Source organism: Chinchilla lanigera, unplaced genomic scaffold (assembly GCF_000276665.1).
Source record: "Chinchilla lanigera isolate Chin_1 unplaced genomic scaffold, ChiLan1.0 scaffold00049, whole genome shotgun sequence".
Classification (NCBI taxonomy): Eukaryota; Metazoa; Chordata; class Mammalia; order Rodentia; family Chinchillidae; genus Chinchilla; species Chinchilla lanigera.
In genome coordinates, this window is record NW_004955450.1 from 3,178,661 (window position 1) to 3,195,829 (window position 17,169).

Genomic DNA, 17,169 nt, shown 5'->3' on the forward strand with positions numbered 1-17,169 from the left:
GAAGCTGTTAGGAAGAGTTTTATTTGGGTTCTGGGGACTGAGCCTAGGATCTTCCCGCTGAGCTACATCCCCAGCCCTTTTTAATGAATTGCTTACTTAGTTTATTTATTTAGAGACAAGATCTCATTACATAGCCCAGGCTGGCCTTAAATTCAAGATGATCCTCTTGCCTCATCCTCCTGGGTGCTGGGTTTACAGGTGTGAACTACTACATCTGGCTCTAAAATTTTTTATTTTGAGATAGATTCTCACTAAGCTACTTAATTACCCAGGCTGGGCTCAAATTTGGGAGCCTCCTGTAACAGGTTAATATGTGGACTGATCAGGCCTGCAATATTCCAAATTAGTGGATGGCGAAGGCTTAAATGAATCAGACAGTTGAAGTGATTTTAGGGCTCCAGGAGGGTCCAACTCTCCTACAAAATTGAAGATTTTCTGGGTTCAGACCAAGACTTCCCGGGGTGGCCCGGTTTTCAAACAAGGGAGGGGGATACTGAAGAAAATGCAGGAACCTGGGCAGGACTGGGAATCCCTTTAAGGACTTCTCCAAGTAATACTTTATGTTAATTTAGGAGAACTATGCTATTTCCAGGAAGGCCTTCACTGCAGGAGTGAGATGCCTGCAGCTATAGCCACCTTTTAGTTAAGGTTGGAGCCAAAAGTCCTCAGACATGACCTTATCTTGTCCTTTGAGGCATCCCAACTTCACAGGCCAATACAGGCCTTAGTAAGGATGAGTAACTCATAGAGGTTTACTTACTATAAATCTACTACCCATCTCTAGACAAGGTGCGTACGCTTCAGACCACTCCCAAGTAAACATGGAAAGCCAATTGGTTAATATTAAATCCTGCTCAGGGCCACTTCATAGTGGTCTCCATCACTCCTGTCTCAGCTTCTAAGAATACTGGCATTTCAGGTGTGTACCACATGTCCGCCTAACAGCAGTAATGTCTTAGGACTCTGTCCTACCCCAGTAGGTCTTCCTGGGTGTGTATCATTCCCCAGGCTTAAGTGCTCAGAGAGCTTGGCTGGGTACAACTCCCCGGCTGTCAGGTTTGGGTTATAATTCTTGCAGTTCTCAAAACCCAACTCATAGTACAAAAGGAAAAGGAGAGGGAGAAGGAGAGGAGAAAAAAGAGAATGAGGCGGAGGTGAGGAAGATACGAAAAGAAGAGAAAGAGAGGAGGAGGAGGGGGTGGTTTGGTTCATGTGATCAGGATGTTCTATGGGTGACCTTCATGGCTTCAGGAATAACTAAATGTAGATGCATAATGCCACCAGTAGTTCCCTTCTCCCTCCCCTCAGTGGCTTTCTTAAAAACTGGCCACTGGCAGCTGCAAACTTTTTTATTTTTTGAGACAGAGTCTTGATCCGTGTTCCAGGCGGGGTCTTAAACTCACCATGTAGCCCAGCTGGCCTCCAATTTGTGGCAATTGTCCTGCCTCAGCTTCTGAGTCTGGGATTACAGGCATGTGCTACTACCCCCAGCTTCAGATTTATTTTCTAACCAGCACAGCTCCTCCACAACCTTCTTTGTCTGGTGACTTCATCAAAATCCCCATTTGCTTCTCCTTGGCCTGGCTTGGGCTGGTATCAGCCCACCAAACCTGGTGGCAGAGAGTTTTTCAGGCGGTCCCCAAAGAATGATGAGTATGGTATTACCAGAAGGGAGAAGATGCTGGGCCCATAAAACCCTTAGACCCACAGTGTCCCTGGGGTGACCACATAACTTAACCAGGCTAGGACCTCTTGACAATTATGCTACAACAGGCATAATTACCCCAGGGCTCCCCTTGCAGTCTCCCCCACTTCTCCAGGCTCAGCACAGACCCAGCTTGGGGTATGGCTCCTGCTTCCACTACAGAGTAGGATCTGTTGTGAGTCTTGCCTGCCTCCCAGGCTCCTGCTACACACCGCACAGCAGCAGTGCCGACCAAAGGCTCTGGGCCCGAGGACGCTGCCAGGTCGAGACCCTTAGCTGTCCACATCCCCCTCAGCAGCCCAGAGCCCTCCCACCCCTCTGGCCTTGCCTTGGAGAATCAATCACTATGGAATCCCAGCCAAAGAGCTTCTCACGCAAAGCAAGCAAACTTTGACCCAGCGTTGGGCGTTCAGCTCCAGGCCAAGGTTCTCGAGCCTCTTGCCTGTCACCTCCTTCTCTGTCCAGCTCAGGGAGGCCCCCTCTTGTCACTGCGGCTGTAGCGCAGACAAAGCCCAATGATGAGAAGGATGAGCTCTCCTGAGACCCCGGTACATCCCACTCTTGTCCCAGGGCCTGGGGAGACGGAGGTGCTGGCCCAGGGCCTGAGCCTGTTCTCCCAGGGCCCCCTGAGGCTTCTCTCATAGCCTGGGGTGGCAAATCCTAGCTGAAAAACTCAGGCCCAAATCAAGAGGGCAGCACTGCAGGCTCCTTGTTGGCTTGCTGGGTGTCACTGGGCTTTGCCTTCTGATATGTCTCCCCAGCTGGGCAGAGGGAGGGGTGTTTGCTTTATTAGCTAAGGAATTCCTTTGGCATCAAGACCCCTTTGAGACCCTGGGCAGAGCAATACATCTACCCAAAGCAGAGGTTTCCTGGGTGCCTGGCTAGGAGCCCAGCACTGGAGGGTTTTCCAGCCTGGTGCACAGCCTGCTGGGATTTTCTCCAGCTAGTGAGTGGGTGGGAATTCTGGGGAGGTGAGGGAAAGGGGGCTGTAGAGCAAGCCAGAGCATGTAGGAGTGCCTTGCTCTCGTCCTACTTCCTGTGGCTCTTGCTCTACCTGGGCCTGAAGCACAGACCTCTCTTGGGTACTGTGATGCTCCTCAGCTAATCAGTGATGCAGGCAGCGGAATGATTAGAAGGATACTGAGAAAGCCCAGCAGTACCTCCCCACATCCTCTTCTGCCTAAGGCCACCCTTTGAGCACCAGCTCTTGGGCTCAGTGTGACTCTTGCTGGGTGCAGCTGCCTCTAACTCCTTTACCAGATGCTCACCTTTGTTGGGACTTGGCGTATCAGACCAAGACCAGTGTCCCATAGGTTGGTTTTCCATGTCAAGTGGCAGGTGGCATCTGGGTCATAACTAAGGTCAAATGTCTTGAGAATTATTACGGAGAAGAGTTGGAAACAGCGACAAAGTAAGGGCAAAGTAGAGTTGGGAAAGCTGGTAGGTTCTGGAAAAGGTTCCATTTCTATCCTCAGATACCAAAGCAGTAAACAAGGTGGTGGTAAACAAGGTGAAAGATATCTTACATTTTTTTTTTTTTTGGATATCTTACATTTTTTAAGAGATCAGTCTTGCTGAGCATGGTGGTGCACACCTGTAATCCCAGCACTCGGGAGGCTGAGGCAGGAGGATTACTACAAGTTCAAGGCCAGCCTGGGGTGCATAGTGAGATCCTGTCTCAGATTAAACAAATAAACAATCAAACAGTCTGAGTGCCCCAGTGGAGAGAAGGGATCCGAAAGGGCAAAAGACAAATGGGAACCCAGTTTGGAGGCTAAATACTTTAGGACAGGGAACAAGCAAAGCCATGTCTGTATTTATGGTTGCCCCCCACTGGTGGACCTTGCTGAATGGGGCTGGACAGACTTAAGTATACAGCAAAATGCCCTTGCGCCTTCCCTCTCAACTCAGCCTGGTGGCCAGTGTGATGTTACTGGGCTGGGCCCCAGCACCATGTCAATGTCACACAGACAGTCTGAGATTCCCCAGTGGAGTACTTCTATGGGGGAAGGGAGTTGGTAGGTTCCCCTACAGGCATCCCATTCTCTCAGGGCACTAAATGCTGGGAAAAACCCCAGTCCTGGAATCCCTGCACATTCCCGTTGCTTCTAGTGATGCTGCCCCAGGGCCTTTGAACCTGCTGCCCCCTCCCCCAGGGGCTCTCCACCCACAGATCTAGGCATCTTGGGTTCTTGACACCACACTCCTGATTCTGTTTGGAGTCATCACGGAAAACCCTCTTTGAACTTCAACGGGTCCCCTTGTAATTCTACACCTTCTCTGCTAGGTTTTTCTATAGCACTTTTACCCTCTGCTATTCTGTTCCCTGTGTTTTTGTGGCGGGTAACACGTGTCCCCTGTGGGAATGTAAACGGGCGCTGGAGGAGGAGCATTGTCAGTTCTGTTCTCATCCGTTTCAGTAGCCAGCACCTGGCACACAGTGGGCGCTTGGTAAATATTTGTGCAATGCCCAAGGCAGACAATTGCCGTGGGAGGGGAGGGGGCGGAGATTGTTTATGGCCTGGGCCAGGGGACAGGTGACAGTGCCCTTGGCTAGTGGTGACAATCGGGCACAGGTTGAGCTAGACACGCGAATGCAGCCTTTTTCTTGGACCTCTTTCAAGGGGACACCGGCCAGGCAGACAGCCAGGCGTGCAGGGCAGTGCAGGCCTGCGTGATCCGCCGCGGGTGGGGACCGTGGACAGCGCAGGCCTCTCTCCAGCAGCAGCCCGCTCCGCACGCGAGCCTCCCTAACACCCCCCACCCGCCTAGCCATCCACCTCCAATCGCGCGCCCGGAACTCTCCGGCTCCTGCCCTCCCCATTTAAGAGCCGCGCCTGCGTCCCCGCCCCCCTCGCGTGACAGCGCCGATCCCGCGCGCCGAGGGCGCTTCTCACGCAACCGGGCACCGCGCCGACCCGGGGCGCGACCTCTGTCCCCATGTTCTCTCCCCCGTCCCGTCCCTGCAGCCCGCCGTGATTTCTTCTGCCCCCAAACTCAGCTCCCGCAACCCTGGCAGCCTAGAGGGAGCCCCCAGGGCGGGTGGCCCGGGGTCTCCCTGGCCGCACCGTGAGGCAACCCTACAGGCGCCAGGCCAGTTCCCGGCGGGCGCGGGGCGAGGGGCGGGGGCAGGCCTTGGCGCCTCTGCCTATGACCTCGGGCTGGGGTCGCAGGCTTCTCACGCGAGCCCAGCCGGGACTCAGTGACCTGGGGAAGGAGGTCCCCACCCAGCAGCTCTGCTCTGCCTGCCTGGCACTTGCACGCCCAGTGACGTGGGGGTGCAGAAATGTCCGAGAGAAGGCCAGTGCCTTCCACCCTATTCCCTCCTCGTGCTGTTCTGGGACTTCTCCCCCCAAACCCTCCCGGGTGTGTTTTGCATTGTGCACGCACGGGGTGCCTTGGCAGTGGGGGTCCCAGGTGTTTCCAGCCTTCACCCTATTTCCTGTCAGCACCTAGATGAAGTCCTTTCCTCACCCCACCCCCAGAGCCACCCCCCAGCCCCCACCCCTGTCCCAGGGCTCCAGGGAAGGAGGCGGGCCTCTTACAGAGTCTCCTATAAAGGTGGTGCCTTCACGCTCAGTCTAAAGGTGACAGAATCTGGAGCCTCCCCATCCTCCTCAGGGTCCTGGCCCCAGAGACTGCTCTTCTCAGCTTAGCACCTCACAGCCAAGGGTGAGTGCTGGGGGCTTCTGATTTGTTCCTTTCTTCCCAATAAAAGGGAAATTTGGGGTATTACAGATCTTCCTGGGTAGTCACTGGACTATCACCTCCAAAACAGAAGGCTAAGAACATCTTTAGTGACCAGGCAGTCTGACCCCCTAGTGGGAAAACTGAAGTCAGAAGAAGAGCAGGTATTGCCTGAGGTCCCCTATCAAGTTCCAAACCTCTAGACATAGAGTAGGACTCCAAGACCCAGGCTCCAACTTCATCCCCCATGACTCTGGGTGGAGTACCCCGGGTAGCACATCAGGTCTTCCTCACTGAGGCCATCAGGGAGACTGAAGGAAGCTGGGGGTCTGTGCAGCCCCTCTCTCAGTCCCAGGGACTGTCCTCTCTGTCCTTTGCTGGGAGGTGGTCAGTGTGATAGACAGCAGGCTGCAGGCAGCAGGCAGCTGGAAGTACAAGTCCCTGAGAACTCACCAGTCACATCTCCCTACAAAAGCTGGATGTCACCTCCAAGGCTAGCGTACCCCCAATTCTTTCAGGGATTTGGGGGTCTAGTGTATTTTGGGATCCAGCCCCTGTAGGAATCTCCCCTACTCCTGGGAGGTGCTGGAACCGTGCATCTCTCCTGCAGGGAGACCTAGCAGGGAGACTGTGAGCTTCCTCAGAATGGCTATGGATCTCCTCTTCCCTAGGAGTGGGCTTGTTTCAGATCTTGTTTGAGATATCCCACCCTTGTTTTCAGATTATGCTGCCCATGCTTAGAAATGTAAAATGACCAGTCTGAGGCCACTTGAACTAGAAACTGCCTCCCTAGACCTTCAGTGCAGTGGAGCTAGAAGCCCCAGGCAGAGCCTAATACCTTGGAGAGAGTGATCTGTGAATTTCTGGGTCCAGCCTACAAAGTTTCTTCTCAGGATCTGTTAAATTCAGATCCATCCCTAATTTGTGGTAATCCAGTCTGTAGTTTCCTTTTAGCCCTGACCGGGTGGGAAACTTCCATTTATTCTTAGCCATCTGGTAACCGGCAACAGAGGGAAGCTGGGACTATTCATTCATTGAGAATTGAACGTAATGAAAAACTGGCCTGGATTTCTTCTTCTGGGAGTTCACTCCAGCTGCTCTTAAAAGATGTATCTGTTGAAATCAGAAAAGGGGGCTGACAGCAGCGTGGCTTGGGCAGTGGCCTTCCTATTTGGCAGGATTCCTTAGATCCCTGGAACTGAGCATAGGAAGCGGAGGTTCTGGGGAAATTCCTTCTTGACCTTCAAAAGGAGGTACTTATGGTAGCAGCTGGCCACTCTTCAGGGAACTTTCCCTAGAAGCTGAGTCCTGGCTCTTTTGCCAATTGGTAGATGGTTTTGGGTAAGTCAGTGACTCTTCTGGAGATCATTTTCTCTCAAATGTGAAAAGAGGCCAAGGAGCAGATGATTCCTAACCTCCCTCCGTTCCATAGCATGATTTTCACAGCGGTGAGTAGGACTCAAAGAGACCTGGGGTAATACACATTGATTACACATTATTTGAATGTGTTGGGGGAAAAGCAAAGCTGTACTTTACACAGATATTGTTTAGAATGATGCTATCTGGATGGATTTAAAGCAGATTTTTGGAAATGTGATGTAAATGGTAACACTGATATATGAAAATCAGAGACAGATTGGAAGACCGTTTTAGATTGGTACAGCAGTTAAGAAGTGGTCTGGAAGCAGTCACTTCCTGGCTGTGTGACCTTGAGCGAGTTAATTACCTCCTCTGAGCCTCTCTGCATCCCCCTGCAGAGACTCATTGCCAGGGCTGAATGAAGAGTGGCTGAAATTCTTAGAACACGTTGGCATCTCAACAACTTCTGCCTCCTGCCTCCTCTGCCTCTTGTCCTTCAGGAGTTCCGGTTGGGAAGTTTCTCCTTTCCTTGACCAACATCCTGACCTTTTAGGATATTGGCTCCTCCTGCCCTCCATCTGATGGTCTCACTTTTCTTTTCTTGTCCCACCTCTCAGCAGCTGCCTGGAAGATCCTGCCACTACTCATGTTTTCTGTGTCTGAGCTTCCAATGTTCACCTCCGCTGTGGACCTACTCCTGGCTGCCACCATCTTCTGCTTAGTACTCTGGGTGGTCAGAGCCTCTAGGCCTCAGGTCCCCAAAGGCCTGAAGAGCCCCCCAGGGCCCTGGGGGTGGCCACTGATCGGGCATGTGCTGACCCTGGGCAAGAATCCACACCTGGCGCTGGCCAGGCTGAGTGCTCGCTATGGGGATGTGCTGCAGATCCGCATCGGCTCCACGCCTGTGGTGGTGCTGAGTGGTCTAGACACCATCCGCCAGGCCTTGGTGCGGCAGGGCGACGACTTCAAGGGCCGGCCTGACTTCTACAGCTTCACCTTCATCTCTGATGGCCAAAGCATGACTTTCAACCCAGATTCAGGCCCCGTGTGGGCTGCCCGCCGGCGCCTCGCGCAGGATGCCCTGAAGAGTTTCTCTTTGGCCTCAGACCCGGCTTCTGCGTCCTCCTGCTACTTAGAGGAGCATGTGAAGAAGGAGGCTGAGTACCTTATCAACAAGTTCCAGGAGCTCATGGCAGGGCCTGGACACTTTGACCCCTACAGATATGTGGTGGTCTCAGTGGCCAATGTCATCTCTGCCATATGCTTTGGGCGGCGCTATGACCACGACCACCAAGAGCTGCTTGATTTAGTCGACCTGAATAATGAGTTTGGGGAGCTGACTGCCTCAGGAAACCCAGTTGACTTCATCCCCATCCTCCAGTATCTGCCCAGCTCTTCCATGGATACCTTCAAGGACCTGAACAGGAAGTTCTCTGTCTTCATAAACAAGATGGTCAAGGAGCACTACAAAACATTTGAGAAGGTACAGGCTGGGGAAAGAAAAGTGGGCCAGGGAGGTGGATAGTATCAGTGGCCAGGAGGTCAGAGATGAGGGGAATAGAATGAGGCTTGAGAGGTCCTCAGGGAGGTGCCACCCTGGGAGTTTGAGGCTGTTATGGAGTGGGCACCATCCTTCCCAGGGAAATAGAACTGTTTTTTTTGTTTTGTTTTGTCTTGTTTTTTTGTTTGTTTGTTTTTGTTTTTTTGAGATAGGGTCTTACTATGTAGCACAGGCTAGCCTTGACCTCACTTATGTAGCCCAGGTAGGCCTTGCACTCATGGCGATCCTCCTGCCTCAGTAAAACTATTTTTTGACTGGCCCTTCTAGGCTCCTGTCAAGCAAGAGCTCCTGAAAGTCATTCCATGCAGGACCCTGGACCAGTTGTTGCAGGGATGGGAGGGATTTAAACAGCTTATCTATTGACTTCATGGTAGAGAAAGGTTAAAGAGCACATTCAGATAATAGTTTAAAAATCTATGTGGTGAGTGTCCTTAGTATTCTAAGGTAGCCGAGAGCTTGGGGAGGCCGAGAGGAACTGGGACAGCAGCCACAGTAGATGTTAATTTCTTGAACGAAGGTGTTAGAAGGTGTCAGCGACAGTGAGGGACAAGGCCTGGATAGGGGGTGGGCCTGGGCTTGAGATGTTGTTCATCTGTGTGTCTTCCCTACCCAGGGTCACATCCGGGACATCACAGACAGCCTGATAGAGCACTGTCAGGACAGGAAGCTGGATGAGAACGCCAATATTCTGCTTTCAGACCAGAAGATCATTAGCATTGTCTTGGACCTCTTTGGAGCTGGTATGGGCCAGCCCATTGTTCCCTTTCTGTACCCAAATGTCCTGATCTGTCTGTAACCTGCCTGATGTCTTCCTCTGTTCTTCCCTGTCCAGGTTTTGACACAGTCACAACTGCCATCTCCTGGAGCCTCCTGTACCTCGTGACGAACCCAAGGATACAGAGAAAGATCCAGGAGGAGCTGGGTAGGTTGTGGCTCCATCCACAGAGGTCCAAGCAGGGTTCTACCAAGGCCTGGGCAGCCCCTTAGTCCATCTGGGTCTTGTGTTCCGCAGATACTGTGATTGGTAGGGAGCGGTGGCCCCAGCTCACTGACCGAACCCAGCTGCCCTACATGGAAGCCTTCATCCTGGAGGTCTTCCGGCACTCCTCCTTCTTGCCCTTCACCATTCCACACAGGTGAGGCTATCTGATACTGGGCCTTGCTATAGTGCATACATCAATGAGGGACCAGGGAGGGACATGACATGGACGATGGGGGATTCCTCTGTGACCTTGAGCCTGACTCTGCTTTTTCCTTCCCCAGCACCACAAGAGACACAAGTTTGAATGGATTTTACATCCCAAAGGGGTGCTGTATTTTTGTGAACCAGTGGCAGATTAACCATGACCTGTAAGTTGTAAGGGGCAGCAGAAACTCCTGGGTGGGCTGGGCCACCATCCCCTGGGTACAGATCCTCCGGTCTGTGTGCTACTTGCCCATTCATGTCCTTTGGGGTTCAATGCACTTAATGCTTCTGAACCCCCAGCTGTCCCTTCAACTGCCTCCCTCTGATTACAGGAAGCTGTGGGGGGACCCATCTGTGTTCCGGCCTGAACGCTTTCTTTCTCCGGATGGCACTGTGGACAAGGCACTGAGTGAGAAGGTGATTATCTTTGGCTTGGGCAAGCGCCGATGCATCGGGGAGATCATTGGTCGCTGGGAGGTCTTCCTTTTCCTGGCCATCCTGCTGCAGCAACTGGAATTCAGTGTATCACCAGGAGTGAAAGTAGACATGACCCCCATCTATGGTCTGTCTATGAAGCATCCCCGATGCAAGCACTTCCAGGCACAGCTACGTCCTTCTGTCCTCAAGTGTCCTGAAGCCTAGATCTGTCTACCTGGTCTGCATGGGGAGTAGATCTGGGCTTCAGCCTGAAACTCATAGACTCTTGGAGAATCATACCAGCTCTCTACCCCAACTTCCCACGCTGCATACTAAACACAGACAGTGGGGACAGCAGAAGGATGTAGGAACCCATGGGGTTTCCACAGAGGTGCCTGAGCTGGGAGCCCAGCAGAGTTGGGTCTTTCAGCCTCTGGGAACCTCTGAGGAGCTCTCTGGAAGTCTCTGGGCCTACCAGCTGCCAGGCTGGAGAAACATTTAGAGCAGGCCTGCCAGGACCTGTCTGATCCTTGTGGGATCCTCCTGGAGGAAGGGAAGAACCAGCCCAAGAGACTGGCACAGAGGTGGAATTGCCATTTTCCCAAGGCTAGGTGATGTGCTTCCATGGGCTGGCAACTCCATGCCTGGGGAATCACATTTGTCTGCCCTACCTCCAGACAGTAACAAACAGGGCTGCCTCCTATCCTTGTAAAACCCTTGTTCCTGTCCAGGGTGGGGATGGGACTTGCATCTAAGAAGAATTACACCTAAGACCAAGGACCAGGGCTGGCATGAAGGAATATTTCAGTTACCTTTTCCTGGCATCCCTTATCTACACCCCATGTGAATTTTTTTTGTATGTGATACTAGGGATTAAACTCAGGCCCTTTACCCAGAGCTACATCCCTAACCTCTTTTTTTTTTTTTTTTTTTTCTGTCTTCCGGTACCGGGAACCGAACTCACGACCTTGCGCTTGCCAGGCAGGCGCTTTTTTTTTTTTTTTTTTTGAGACAGAGTCTTGCTAAGTCTTTGTGTTTGCCCAGGCTTGGCTCAATCTTGTGATTCTCCTGCCTCAGTCTCTCAAAGTACTGATATTACAGGTGTGCATCACTATACCTGGTTTAAAATGTCTATATTTTTTGTTTGTACACAATGACGTTTTTAATCTAGCCTGCACTAGAGTTGTGTGCTTGCATTTATTGTATATAATCTTAAGAAGCATCTAATGCAGTAGAGAACAATTTAATCAAAGTGCTCATAAATGTATAGGAAGTCTCCACCGGAGCTAAATAAAAATGTTACACAGAAGTCCTCCAGATGGAAAGTTTTTGAATCTCAGTTGAAGACATCACACATGCCCATGCCCACCTTGGGCCCAGTCTTGTGTTGGGTTTTCCTGTAGGCGATGGGAATGGAGAGGTGAAGTTATTGCCCTCAAGCAGTCTGTTTAGGGGACAAGACTGTCACTGCACTGTCTTCCTTCCTCACTGGATTATTGCACATCTATGGAGGGCATTCTCTGAACCAGAACCGAGGGAAAAAAATACAGTCTTTGCTTTTGAGAACCTTCCCAAATGGTTGAAGGGCCTGGCTCCTAAACATATCTTTCCATTCATGGTGAGCAGGGCTTACCCAACCTGCACATGGGAAGGTGGGGCCCAGAGGTGGGGGTGGGGCTAGGGAATTAATCTTTTCTTCTTTTGGGGTAGGAGTTATTGGGCCATCATAAGTAACAGTGGCTTCTGGGCAGTAGCGCTTAAGTTTCTGGATTTACTGTGTCAGCAATTGTAACACAGGCAATTACCAGAATAAAAATAACTCTTAGGCCTTGTAAAGTAGATCTAGAAGCCAACAGCATAGATAAGTGACAGTGAAACTTTTAGAGACCGAGTGCCCAAATTGCAACCCAAAATGCATTTATGTATTGCAAACTGCCATCACTGCAATTAAATCTGAATACTGAGGTTTTACTTTAGGAAAAAAACCCAACTCGTATATTAAAGGAAAAGCACAGTAATAGAGCTTTCAGTGATACAAACAGCCCACTGTGGCAAGCAGGTTTGCCACCACTGGCCTAGATTATGAAACCCAGGCAATAGAAACACGTTCCAGAATTGAACTGATTTTTTTTTTGTGTGTGTGTGTGTGTATGTATGTTTTTCTTCTGGTACGAGGAATCAAACTCATGACCTTGTGCTTGCCAGGCAGGTGCTTTGCCACTAAGCTAAATCCCCAGCCCCATGAATTGGTTTGTTTTAGAGAACCAGGTGACCTTTCTATTTGCCCTATTTGTATAGGTGCAGTAAGTAGAGTTTACTATAGCATGAATTCTTTCTTGACTGGCTAAGAGGAAATATGATTATCCATGACCACTCCGGTTAATGAATTTAGATTTGTTGGACTTTTGGAGCAGAAGTGTTGTATGTGACAAGAATCTATTATATCTAGGTTCTCATCATTGCTGAGGTTCTGAACCAGAATAAATCTTCTTTAGTTGTGGAATGAGTTACTGGACCACCTCATGTGGCAGTGGCAGGTCAGAGGCAGGCTTTGAACCTTTTCCAGTTGTCCTATTCTCACATGGGAACCACAGCTGGCAGAGTACACGTGGAGCAGGAAACTGTTATCCCTCCCGTAAATGTCTCTCCTGAATACTCCCTAGTTACATCATTTGGAGGGTTCTGAGTGTCTCTTTAGAGAAGTGTGCTATATTTTAGTGTCCTTAAAAAGGAACACTCATTGATTGTTGTGGAAATGTAAGATAATATACAGAGCTGCTTTGGGAAAGCCTGCAGTTCTGCAAAGGGTGAAACAGTTTCCATATGGCCCAGAAATTTCACTCCTAGATATATATCCAAGAGAAATGAAAACAGATGACCACACAAAAACTTGTCCCTGAATGTTTCTAACAATGCTAGTTATAATACCAAAAAAACGTATTAAATAACTCGTTAAATAACCCAAATCACTTAATGAGTGCATAAACAAGGGTGTTACATCCCTACAGTGAAGTACTAATCAGTCATAGAAAGGAAGCCAGCACAAGTAGGTGCTACTGCACGAATGAACCTGGAAAACATTATTCTAAGTGGAAGAAAACAGACACTCATTATCCGTGTAGGCCACCTATTACACAGTCTCACTATAGGAAATACCTAAAATAGTTGACTCCATGGAGATCAAATGCAGATGCATGGTTTTGAGGGGCTGGGGATGGAGTGAAGGGGAGTGACTACTAACGGTACAGGGCTTTTTAAAAAAATTATTTTTATTAGTATGTTCGCAGTATATGTTTACATTCCTCGTGGGGCGTTGGTGTATGTACTTAACACATCTGAATTCTTTTCTTCTTCCTTTTCCCACTTCATCTCTTGATCCCCCTCCCCTATGAGACACATCTATCTCTTTACTTCCTATTACCTGTTTATTTTGCACTTTATATTTTGATTTCCTTTTTTGTTGTTTGTTTTTTTGAGACAGGGTCTCGCTATGCAGTTCAGGCTGGCCTTGAGCTCATTTTGTAGCCTAGGTTGGTCTTGAACTCAAAACGATCCTCCTGTCTCAGCCTCCCGAGTGCAGGGATTACAGGTGTGCGACACCACACCAAGCTTTTACATTTTGATTTCTCATGTAAGAAAAACCAGGCAATATTTAAGCTTGTGTGATCTACTTCACTTAACATCATGGTCTCAAGTGCATCCATTCTCCTACAAACGACTCAAATTTATCTTTATGGAAGAATAGTAGTACCTATGCCATCACTCTTTATGGTAGAATGATGAAAATGCTCTGGAATTAGTGGTGACCAAGACACACATTTGTGAATATAATAAAAATCACTGAATTGTACACTTTATTTAAAAAAACCGCATCAGTTATTTAATTAGGTTCTGAGGCAGGAGGACTGTTATGAGTCAGGAAAACCACGCGGCCTCTGAGGCGCCAGGTGAGGATGATCAAGATGGTCCAGAGAGTGATGATTGCTCGCAGTTTCCTCGCTTGCTGAGTAAAGGTGTTTTTTTTAAAATTTTTTTTATTAGTTTGTTTTTTTTTTTTTTTTTTTTTTTTTTTTTACCATGACTCAACAGCTTTTCGGGCACATCTTCAGTAGGACAGTATCCAGGCATTCTGTGAAGCTTAACTACCCGCTACCACTATTTTAGTCACCACCAACTGGTTTTGTGACAGTGGCAAGAACCTCCTTTTTCTTCTCAACCTTCGCTTTAGCAGCTGAGTACTTTCTCTTGTACAAAGCCTTTCTAGAACACGTATCAGATCGGTAGTATCTACCGATTCTTCTAACCAGGATAGGTTTCGGCTGCTGTAAGGCTGACCTTTCTTGGACTTCTTAGCCTGTACCCTTTTAACCGTGGCAGTGGCACCAGCCTTTTTGGCTTGAGTTTCTTCTCTTTAATATCTGGCTTCTCAGCTTTTTTGCCCGCCAACTTGATGAGAAACAGCTGCACACTTTTATTTTATTTTTTTTTGAGACAGAGTTTCACTCTGCAGTTCAGGCTGGCCTGGCACTCGTAGTGATCCTCCTGCCTCAGCCTCCCGAGAGCTGGGATCACAGGCGTGCGCCACCACGCCCGGCTAGGAGAGCTTTTCAATAAACCAGCCAAGAAGCGCATGCGCCCCAGGAACCTGGGCCAGGTGGTTGGGGTGTAGAACCCAGATTGCAGCCTACAACCCGGCAAATAGCAGGCGGGCGCGTGATACCGGAACTCACGCACAGTTCTGTAAATCCACAAGGTCCGTGGGGACCACGTCCTCCAACTTATCAAACTTCCCAGCACCCCGCCGCTCACCACCTCGCCTCCCGTTTCCTAGGAGTCGCGCCGGAAGTGACATCAGGCTCGGCGTGGAGACGCGGCGGCGCTTCCGGCGCGGCGGCCGTGCTGTGGGGTGGGTGTGGAGAAGCCCCTCGCTGGGTATTTTCGCTCAGCAGGGCGGTTCTGTGTGGTGTGCGGAGGAGGCACAGGCCGTACGGCGCGGAGGTGGGAAGCGGGGAGGCGGCCCGGGTGTGGGTGTTCGCGGGAGGAAGCTTTTGGCGTGGCCGACCGGGTTTGCGTTTAGGCTACGGGGGTCCAGGCCTTGTAGACCTCGGCAGAGGCGGCGCGAGCTGGGGTCGAGCTGGGTGCGGAGGGGTCTGGGTTCTCACGGTTGGCCCCAGGGTTTTGAGGTGGGAGGCCGAGGCCAGCGGGGTTCTAACTGCCTAGGGTAATTGTGTGCGTGTTGGTAGCCGGGACGCGGTCCAGCCTCCGTTAGTGGTTGCTGCGGCTCACCCATTGCTGCGTGCCTCAGTTTCCTTTTGAACAGCGAGGTGGGTGGCGGGGAGGAGCTCGAGTGCCGCATCTGTGACTGCGAACTTCAGGACAGAGGTGTACGGGGTGGGGGAGGAGAGAGAGTGGCAGAGAAGTTGGCACCTGGCGGGGAACAGCCTCTGCTGAATCCCCGGAACTTCTCCTTGATTCTTTCCTGCCCTCTCCGCGAAGTCTGCGGTTCTTAGCGTGTTATTGGCACCCTTTGCGTGCTGACTGTATTTATCGGTAATACCTGTTGATTAGCTAAAATAAATTGGTCTTAACAGACTCCTGTGGTTACAGATGAGGAACTAGCGACTCAGAGTGGTTTTTTGCTTTTCACTAACCAGAGACGAAACTAATTTAGATCTGCTGTCCCTTGTAGGTCTTACTTCATACGAAATGTAAATGACCAGTCTTGAGCAGTTTTGTATTGCAACTTTTTTTTTTTTTTTTAAATAATGAGTACTAGATAAGATGTACTGGACACAAAGTTCCTGTGGTTGGTTTCTCGGTGAAGTAAAAACGGTTGCAAAGAATAGATTGTTGGATTACTGTACTAAGAATTTTTTTTTGGTGGCGTCTCCTTGTAGGGGGGTAGGACTGGAATGAGAAAAGTGTCCAACATTTTTGACTGTGACGTGTAAATGCGTTTTACCTCACGACTCAGTGTGCCCCTGTACTCACACAGTACTGGAAAATTTATTCACTTTGTACATTTTCAGCTTTTTTTTTGGTTTTTTGAAACAAAGTCTCGCTATGCAGTTCAGGCTGGCCTTGAGCTCACTTTGTAGCCCAGGCTGGTCTCGAACATGCAGCGATCCTCCTGCCTCAGCCTCTTGAGTGCTGGGATTACAGGCGTGTGCCACCACACCCGGCTTCAGCTTCTTCAAAAGAAAAAAAGTGGTAGCTTTTGTGTAATATGCACTGCAGAAGTAGGTACAGTTGTCCACCACAAAAATGTATATAAGAATATTACTGAAAACTGGGAATAACTCAACTGTGTTATCAACAGAATGGAAAATACATTGAGAGATACTTACGTGGGAGAATACAGCACAGAGGTGACAATTAATTTTTTTTTTTTTTTTTGTCTTTTTGAGACAGGGTCTCACCATGCAGTTCAGGCTGGCCTTGAGCTCACTTTGTAGCCCAGGCTGGGCTCGATCTCACAGTGATCCTCCTGCCTCAGCCTCCCCAGTGCTGGGATTACAGGCGTGTGCCACCAGCCTGGAGAGAATTAATGTTTGATATGTGGAGCCACAGAGATGAGTTGCACAGTCATATAATTGAATGAGGGAAGTCAAATATTTTAAGAGAAAACCTTTATGATTCCATTAATATGTCATAAAAAACAGGCTAAACTGATCTTTCATCATAAATGTCAGCAGTGGGTATCTTTTGGGGGAAACAATGGTGCCTTCTGAGGTGTTGGAAATTTTCGGTGTCTTGATTGGGGTACAGATTATAAAGGTGAATTAACAGGCAGAAAGTCATGGGCCAGTGCTCTTGAAATATCATAGACTTTATGTATTATAAATTGATAGAAAAGGAGAATCTGTGAGCCCAGTTGGTGGCACTTGACTTCCTGTTTTGTGTAGAAATAGGAATTTTCTTTACAGAATAAACCTATTAGATTAGTTTTGAATAAAGTAGTAATGTGTTTTTCAGAGACGTTTCCAATAAAAGGAGGGGACTATTTGTTAAGCATATAGTAGCTACTTCAAAAAAATTTTTTTTTATTAATCTACAAGCAGTAGAAAACTCTGCAGTTGTTAACTGCTACCTGTAATTTGATTTTGAGCTGGGCATGGTGACACATGCCTGTAATCCCAGCACTCAGGAGGCTGAGGCAGGAGGATTGCCACGAGTTCAAGGCCAGCCTGAACTACATAGTGAGACGCTGTCTTAAAATAAAAATTCATTTGACTCAGTTATTTCCATAGTATA

General features: G+C 49.4%; 2 protein-coding genes across 4 annotated transcripts in view; both read left to right on the top strand.

Annotated features, from left to right (window-relative positions):
* Nucleotides 1–5,297: 5,297 nt before the first annotated feature.
* On the top strand, nt 5,298–10,828 carry LOC102010850 (cytochrome P450 1A1). 2 transcript variants are annotated; one of them, XM_005393546.1, is made up of 7 exons: nt 5,298–5,377; nt 7,369–8,234; nt 8,926–9,052; nt 9,145–9,234; nt 9,325–9,448; nt 9,576–9,662; nt 9,831–10,828. In XM_005393546.1, the coding sequence occupies exons 2-7, from the start codon at nt 7,398–7,400 to the stop codon at nt 10,138–10,140; spliced, it is 1,575 nt and encodes a 524-aa protein (XP_005393603.1). In that variant the 5' UTR covers nt 5,298–5,377; nt 7,369–7,397; the 3' UTR covers nt 10,141–10,828. The 2 variants fall into 2 exon arrangements, with proteins under 2 accessions (XP_005393603.1, XP_005393604.1); XM_005393547.2 differs by having other exon boundaries at nt 7,372–8,234.
* A 3,661-nt stretch (nt 10,829–14,489) lies between these two features.
* The window catches only part of Edc3 (enhancer of mRNA decapping 3), a 56,784-nt gene continuing 54,104 nt past the window's right edge, over nt 14,490–17,169 (top strand). Inside the window, exon 1 of one of the 2 annotated variants that reach the window (XM_005393549.2) lies at nt 14,490–14,821. The gene's annotated coding sequence lies outside the window, so the exon portion shown is untranslated. Of the gene's footprint in view, nt 14,914–17,169 lie in introns of both variants that reach the window. The other variant, XM_005393548.2, reaches the window with a different exon arrangement.

What these genes read in the sequence shown, in the direction of transcription:
- LOC102010850 (XM_005393546.1), top strand. Translation starts at nt 7,398, where the DNA reads ATGTTTTCTGTGTCTGAGCTTCCAATGTTCACCTCCGCTGTGGACCTA. An exon ending in AAAGATCCAGGAGGAGCTGG is followed by an intron (nt 9,235 to 9,324) that starts GTAGGTTGTGGC and finishes TGTGTTCCGCAG; the next exon opens with ATACTGTGATTGGTAGGGAG. An exon ending in CCCTTCACCATTCCACACAG is followed by an intron (nt 9,449 to 9,575) that starts GTGAGGCTATCT and finishes TTCCTTCCCCAG; the next exon opens with CACCACAAGAGACACAAGTT.